This window comes from Gobio gobio, assembly GCF_949357685.1.
Source record: "Gobio gobio genome assembly, chromosome: 12".
NCBI lineage: Eukaryota > Metazoa > Chordata > Actinopteri > Cypriniformes > Gobionidae > Gobio > Gobio gobio.
Genome location: NC_137105.1, coordinates 49,175,464 through 49,184,033, shown reverse-complemented (window position 1 = coordinate 49,184,033; position 8,570 = coordinate 49,175,464). Strand labels below are relative to the sequence as shown.

Here is an 8,570-nt window from a genome sequence, read left to right as displayed (position 1 = left end):
CCCCCCAAACTTTTAATTAAATCTTACTATGAATTTAAACATCAAAAATTGTCATAATTTAGAAATAAAAGGCATTTTAGCTTCTGATTTAAACGCTCTGTTTGAATGGGCGTGTCTTCTGTGAGACTTCAGTGTAAACGCCCACTGCTGTGATTGGCCGCTGTGAGACTTCAGTGTAAACGCCCACTGCTGTGATTGGCCGCTGTGAGACATCAGTGTAAACGCCCACTGCTGTGATTGGCCGCTGTGAGACATCAGTGTAAACGCCCACTGCTGTGATTGGCCGCTGTGAGACATCAGTGTAAACGCCCACTGCTGTGATTGGCCGCTGTGAGACATCAGTGTAAACGCCCACTGCTGTGATTGGCTGCTGTGAGACTTCAGTGTAAACGCCCACTGCTGTGATTGGCTCCTGTGAGACTTCAGTGTAAACGCCCACTGCTGTGATTGGCCGCTGTGAGACTTCAGTGTAAACGCCCACTGCTGTGATTGGCTGCTGTGAGACTTCAGTGTAAACGCCCACTGCTGTGATTGGCCGCTGTGAGGCTTCAGTGTAAACGCCCACTGCTGTGATTGGCCGCTGTGAGGCTTCAGTGTAAACGCCCACTGCTGTGATTGGCTGCTGTGAGGCTTCAGTGTAAACGCCCACTGCTGTGATTGGCCGCTGTGAGGCTTCAGTGTAAACGCCCACTGCTGTGATTGGCTGCTGTGAGGCTTCAGTGTAAACGCCCACTGCTGTGATTGGCTGCTGTGAGGCTTCAGTGTAAACGCCCACTGCTGTGATTGGCCGCTGTGAGGCTTCAGTGTAAACGCCCACTGCTGTGATTGGCTGCTGTGAGACTTCAGTGTAAACGCCCACTGCTGTGATTGGCTCCTGTGAGACTTCAGTGTAAACGCCCACTGCTGTGATTGGCTCCTATGAGACTTCAGTGTAAACGCCCACTGCTGTGATTGGCCGCTGTGAGACTTCAGTGTAAACGCCCACTGCTGTGATTGGCTCCTATGAGACTTCAGTGTAAACGCCCACTGCTGTGATTGGCGGCTGTGAGACTTCAGTGTAAACGCCCACTGCTGTGATTGGCTCCTATGAGACTTCAGTGTAAACGCCCACTGCTGTGATTGGCCGCTGTGAGACTTCAGTGTAAACGCCCACTGCTGTGATTGGCTCCTATGAGACTTCAGTGTAAACGCCCACTGCTGTGATTGGCTCCTGTGAGGCTTCAGTGTAAACGCCCACTGCTGTGATTGGCTGCTGTGAGACTTCAGTGTAAACGCCCACTGCTGTGATTGGCTCCTGTGAGGCTTCAGTGTAAACGCCCACTGCTGTGATTGGCTGCTGTGAGACTTCAGTGTAAACGCCCACTGCTGTGATTGGCTCCTGTGAGGCTTCAGTGTAAACGCCCACTGCTGTGATCGACTGACATCTTTTCATATAAAATGGCTAGTATTACATGTTTAACTCTTTCGAAAACTGTTAGAAGTTTTTACTGTTACAGTTCACAACTCGTGCTGTTTGATTGGCAGTTCCAGCGATTGTAAAGGGAACGTTCTTTATATACGGTATACGACTTACACAGGCACAATTTCACACTATTTCCAAAGCATTGGCATCACCATAAAAACCCTGCCATAATAATACACATGCCATACACCTCATTTATATCATACTAGAAGCGGCGAGACGTTTTCTGACTCTGAGGTCTGCTGGAGAACTCAACCATCACCCCTTCCCCTTTATCTCTCTCTCTGGCCCATGCCAGAGACCACACACACACACACACACACACACACCCAGACCACACAGAGTCAGCCACGGGGTCTTGCACGCACACCGCCCTGGAGCTGTCAGTCTTGAGCTCCGTCTGGGTGTGTGTATACGAGGGAAGGTTTGTGACAGTGCAAAAGCCTAGGGAAAAAATGCCATGATTGCTGAACAACTCGTAATATTGTATATGTTGAAATATCTGTGTTGCTCCCAACAGAACGTGTTTGCTCAGTGGGGATATTTGTTTACTCATGTCTAACGTGTTTAAATGCACTGAATGTTTTGATGTCTCTCTGTCAGCGGTGATGAGATCGTGCCGTGAGCTCAAACAAAACTAACGTTTGTCTCTTTTAGGTGTGTGAACAATGTCTCGTGGCCGCCTGCCTCCCTTGGTGACCGGCATCTCACCCAATGAGGGCGCGCCGTGGACCAAAGTCACCATTCGCGGAGAGAACCTGGGCACTGGACCCAATGATCTCATCGGTAATGATACACATGCACACAGACATTGTTACACTTACACATACAAACCCTCCTTTTTGAACAAACACTGCTGTTTATAAGTGTGGGGTCAGGAAGATTTTTTTTTAAAGACATTTTTCATCAAGGATCCATTAAATTGATCAAAAGTGACATTTACACTCTAAAAAATAAAAGGTTCTATATGGCACCAAAAATGGTTCTTGGCTCGTAATCATAGGGGAACCTTTTTTAGTGCTTTATAGCACCAATTTTGGTGCTTCAGTGGTTCTTAAGCGGTTCTTCAAAGGTGCTACACTCTAAAAAAAAAAAGGTTCTATATTGCACCAAAAATGGTTCTTGGCTCGTAATCATAGGGGAACCTTTTTTAGTGCTATATAGCACCAATTTTGGTGCTTCAGTGGTTCTTCAGTGGTTCTTCAGCGGTTCTTCAGCGGTTCTTCAGAGGTTCTTCACCGGTTCTTTGACTAAGGTGCTATATAGCACCTCTGAAGAACCGCTGAAGAACCACTGAAGCACCAAAATTGGTGCTATATAGCACTAAAAAAGGTTCCCCTATGATTACGAGCCTTTTTTTTTAGAGTGTATATAGCACCTTAGTCAAAGAACCGGTGAAGAACCACTGAAGAACCACTGAAGAACCGCTGAAGAACCGCTGAAGAACCACTGAAGAACCGCTGAAGAACCACTGAAGAACCGCTGAAGAACCACTGAAGAACCGCTGAAGAACCGCTGAAGAACCACTGAAGAACCGCTGAAGAACCACTGAAGAACCGCTGAAGAACCGCTGAAGAACCACTGAAGAACCACTGAAGAACCGCTGAAGAACCACTGAAGAACCACTGAAGAACCACTGAAGAACCACTGAAGAACCACTGAAGAACCGCTGAAGAACCACTGAAGAACCGCTGAAGAACCGCTGAAGAACCACTGAAGAACCACTGAAGAACCACTGAAGAACCGCTGAAGAACCACTGAAGAACCACTGAAGAACCACTGAAGAACTGAAGAACCACTGAAGAACTGAAGAACCGCTGAAGAACCGCTGAAGAACCGCTGAAGAACCGCTGAAGAACCGCTGAAGAACCGGCGAAGAACCGCTGAAGAACCGCTGAAGAACCACTGAAGAACCACTGAAGAACTGAAGAACCGCTGAAGAACCGCTGAAGAACCGCTGAAGAACCGGTGAAGAACCGCTGAAGAACCGCTGAAGAACCGCTGAAGAACCGCTGAAGAACCGGCGAAGAACCGCTGAAGAACCGCTGAAGAACCACTGAAGAACCGCTGAAGAACCGCTGAAGAACCGCTGAAGAACCGCTGAAGAACCGCTGAAGAACCGCTGAAGAACCACTGAAGAACCGCTGAAGAACCGCTGAAGAACCACTGAAGAACCACTGAAGAACCGCTGAAGAACCACTGAAGAACCGGCACTAAAAAAGGTTCTCCTATGATTACGAGCCAAGAACCATTTTTGGTGCCATATAGAACCTTTTTTTTTTAGAGTGTATAATATTACCAAAAAACATTCAATTTCCAATAAATACTGTATTGTTTAGTTTTTTTATTTCTATTTATCGAAGGATCCTGAAAAAATGTATCCCGTTCAGTGGCGGTTCTTGACCATGGTAACTAGGGGGCCTCCTCGTGTGGTTTTGCTTCTCTGCATTGGTTATTGGTTATGACAAAAAAAATAGTTTGGTGCTATATGATTCCAAATTTAGGGGGGCCAGAGGGGGGGCCAAGCTTGTTGACATTATCCCCCCTGGAACCGCCACTGATCACGTTTCCTCGATATGATTTCTGAAGGATCATGTGACACTGAAGACTGGAGTGATGATGCTGAAAACTCAGCTTTGCCATCATATTTTTTTAAATTGTAATATTTCCAAATAGGAGTGTAACGGTACACAAAACTGACGGTTTGGTACGTACCTCGGTTTTGAAGTCAAGGTTCGGTACAGCAGTTTTACAAAATTGCTTTTTATTGATTTTTATCCAACAGTGATTTACTGAAAAAATGTGTCTGTCCTTAAATTAATTCAATTATAACTAAAAGTTATAATAGACAACCCTCAGATGGTCCTGACCCAAGACCTATGTTCCCAAGTCTGCTACGATAAAAACTCAAATCTGATTAAAATGAAATGTTATTTTTTGAAACAGGCCTGGACAGATATATCATATCGGCATCATGATAGAAATGAGCTCAGGCTACATTGTCCATTTGACTGACTTCCTTTTCTCTTGGTCACTGTCCATCTCCCACTCCGCAGGTCTGTCAATCTGTGGTCATAACTGCTTGCTGACAGCAGAATGGATGTCTGCTAGCAAGATAGTGTGTCGCGTGGGTCCTGCTAAAGATGACAAGGGCGAGATCATCGTCACTACCAAGGGTGGAGGCCTAGGGACGTCCACTGTCTCCTTCAAACTGCTCAAACCCGAGAGGATCGGTGAGACACACACACACTCGCACTGCCGTCAAACTCGCGTACACACACTCAGTGAGCGTGTTTACACTGCCAATCTAACACCAATTATCCTTAATAGCCTGACATCTTGTAAGGTCATGTAAACACCTTAAACTGTGTCCTTTAATCGCCGGAAAGGGCTGATAATTGGCACACCTGGTTCACTTTATGTTTTTATTAGTGCCGTCAATCGATTAAAAAATTAACTAGATTAATAATCACAAGTTTTTCTGATTAATCGCAGTTAAAAGCAGTTTTTATATGCTTTAATATTTTATAATGCAATAATTTCACATTTACTCACCAAATTAATGTAGAAGCAACTTAAAGACTGTATATTTTAAATATTTGTTGAAATGTCATGTTTTTATGAATGAAGGCCAGTATCACTGATACTAATACTGATACTGAAACTGATTCCCCCCCTAATTTTAAACATTAATTATTGCCATTCAACTAGTGTTGTTTTTGGCGGCCTGTTTTAATTTTAGTTTTAGTCTAGTCTTTTTGTCAAGCTGTCATTTTAGTTTTTATTAGTTTTAGTTACGTTCATACTCTTTTTAGTTTAGTCAAGTTTCAGTCGACTAAAAGTCTAGACCATTTTAGTCTTATTTTAGTCAGAATTATCCGTGACAATTTTCGTCTAGTTTTAGTCGACGAAAACTGATGACATTTTAGTCTAGTTTTAGTCAGTGAAAATTGTATTTTAGTCTCTTTTTAGTGATGCAATTCTATTTAACCCAGTCAATATAGTATAGACTCAAGAATACATCCATTCCAGACACGGAAAAGACGCTCTGATTTGAATTTACAACATAATTATTTTACCAGCCAAACATGTTAGAAGTACACACACATACATTTAAATAAAATAAATAAAAACATTGAGATGTCTCTTAAAGCTACACTGTGATATTTTCCCCCATCTAGCGGTTAAAAGGTATATGACCATCCAGTAAATTTTAGTTTCTCTTCCTCTCAATTCCGATTTCGTTTTAACTCCTACGGTGGCCGATTTAGTCCAAGATTAATATGGCTGCCAGTTCGACCTCGTCCACATTCGACACGGTGCCATCGAGTGTTAAAACGCGAAAGGCGCAGCTTGAATTTACGGGTATGTCCCTCTTTGGCTAATGTACTTTCAAGATGGAGGGGCAACATGGCGACCGGCATTCGAACCCCTCACGTATGTATTTACAATGGCATATTATAAACTTACGAGAATACTTTATTACTTGAAAGAAGTAAATATACATTAATGAGCACATATATTTTTGAAAGAACTAAGTGTTTTTAGCTAAGAACAAACTAAAAAAGTTACACAGAGTAGCTTTAAGGTTCGTGGTGTTTTTTCCCGTGATTTTGTGGCCGCATTTCTCCCAAACTTTTTCCACAACACATTCCGTTTTATTTTCCTCTTCTATGTAATGAAAGTTTTTCCAAATGTCGTTTCTTCTTTTTTTCCTTTACGAACCCCAGCCTACCGGCCATCGGTTCCTTTCTCTGTGTTATGTTGCGTTCACACCGGACGCAAATAAATTGCGCTATTCGTGCGAAGTTGGACGCTTGAACATTTTGAGTTTACTCGCTTCATTCGCGTGTGACATTCACTTCACAACAGATGCGAATTCGCGTCATGGGAGGGGCTTCTGCCAGCGGCTCGTCTCGTTGAGAAATGGCTGACATGGGCTGTGTTTACACGTCTTTTTTGTTAAAATCTACTGTTAGTGTGTGACAAAACGTAGTTTTAAGACTTTTTCAGGTGATAATGTAGTTGTTTAAAGCTCAAATCTGTGGTTTATTTATATAAAGGAGTTGTGAGCTCCAGCGGATCAGCGGCGCTCATTAACCCCGGCGAGAGCAGCCTTTCCTCGGCCAGTCCTTCTGCCGTCTGCCGCTGGCTCTGATGTCTCTGTGGTCTCGAGCTATAATTCGTCTTGTAACGGGCGATCTTTGGTCTCATGGATCTATAATTTGTTCCCTGGCAAATCGTTTAGGCTGAGGGCAAAATTAAGTTTCATTACTTTTTTATTTTTAGGCTATAACTGTACGTTACAGTTGTAGCCTACTAGCACTGACTTTGAATGTTTGACTGAATTGTTTGCTTTATTTCATGTATAGCTTATTATACCTTTTACTTATATTTTTGTATTATTGATCATACATAAACTTGCATTTAACAAAAAGAGACTGGGTTGTGTTTCATGTCATTTAATGTTATCACAGTGATAATCATATTGTCTGAACCAGATATTAATATACAGATTTTCTCCTCATTGTTGTCACTACTAGAGCAAGCTCATGATTGGTTAACGCGGCGCGAATATCCGCCAAAGTTCAGATTTTTCAACTCGTGCGATTCGCAGCATTCGCGCGAATCACGCGTCAAACGCTCAATTAGCGCCGTGTCATTCGCACCGCAGAATGTCTATTCGCGTCTTTGCATTGACATGTAAATCACTCGCGCGAATCGCGTCATTCACGTCCGGTGTGAACGCACCATTAGACTTAAAGGGTTAGTTCACCCAAAAATGAAAATTCTGTCATTAATTACTCACCCTCATGTCGTTGGACACCCGTAAGTCCTCCGTTCATATTCGGAACACAAATGGAGATATTTTAGTTGAAATCTGATGGCTGAGAAAGGCTTCAATCAGGCCTCCATTGGCATTCAGTACATTGACACTTCCAAGATCCATAAAAGGCACTTAAAACGTCGTTACAAAGTCCATCTCACCACAGTGGCTCTACAATAATCTTACGATGCGACGACAATAGTTTTTGTGCGCAAAAAAAAATCAAAATAACACCTTTATCCAACTTGTTCTCGACTTCCGTGTGTGCCTCCACGACGCATGCGCGAGAATATGACGCAGATCCGGCGTTCGGACATATGACCCAGAAGCGATTTGTTTACGAGCAGAGGAAGACGCGCGTGTCTAAGCTGTTGGATTCTACATTGATCGTGCTTTAGGTCTCGGCGTAGTGCTCAAAATGGGGCTTAAGTGTGTATTTCATGGATTCCCGAACACCGGCGCTACGTCATATTCTCGCGCATGCGTCGTGGAGGCACACACGGAAGTCGAGAACAAGTTGGATAAAGGTGTTATTTTGATTTTTTTTTGCGCACAAAAACTATTGTCGTCGCATTGTATGATTATTGTAGAGCCACTGTGGTGAGATAGACTTTGTAACGACGTTTTAAGTGCCTTTCATGGATCTTGGAAGTGTCAATGTACTGAATGCCAATGGAGGCCTGTGTGAAGCCTTTCTCAGCCATCAGCTTTCAACAAAAATATCTCCATTTGTGTTCCGAATATGAACGGAGGTCTTACGGGTGTCCAACGACATGAGGGTGAGTAATTAATGACAGAATTTTCATTTTTGGGTGAACTAACCCTTTAACTTTGTTGTCGTTTACGCTAACTCACTACAGCTGCATCTTCTAAATAATGCAGTGAGTAGGGCTTGAGGAAGTGAAGTGACGTCGCCTGCGTCTGCGCAATGTGACCTGATGCAGCCCCTGAAGTGAGACACAGAAATACTGCAAAATAATAACAAAAACGCGACGAAATAACGTTATAACATTTCGTCTCGTTTTGGTCAATGAAAATTAAGAGACATTTTAGCATTGTTTTTATTTTGTAAACCACATTTAGTCTCGTTTTTATTCGTCAACAATATTGCATTATACATTCACTTCTAGTCATCGTCACATATTTACGTTGCGCCTCGTCTCATTTTCGACGGTTCGTTGACGACGATATTTAGTCATAATTTTCGTTGACGAAAGCAACACTATCAATTTTCTTTAACATTTATTATGCTTCAATTAACAACTTTTAATTTAAGTTGAC

At 43.0% G+C, this 8,570-nt stretch overlaps 1 protein-coding gene across 1 annotated transcript in view; it reads left to right on the top strand.

Annotated features, from left to right (window-relative positions):
• exoc2 (exocyst complex component 2) overlaps nucleotides 1–8,570 on the top strand; it is a 57,398-nt gene that overhangs the window by 1,186 nt on the left and 47,642 nt on the right. Inside the window, exons 2-3 of the mRNA XM_079830627.1 lie at nucleotides 2,120–2,248; nucleotides 4,519–4,695. Of these exons, the coding sequence (XP_079686753.1) occupies nucleotides 2,131–2,248; nucleotides 4,519–4,695 (295 nt within the window). The 5' untranslated portion in view covers nucleotides 2,120–2,130. The remainder of the gene's footprint in view (nucleotides 1–2,119; nucleotides 2,249–4,518; nucleotides 4,696–8,570) is intronic.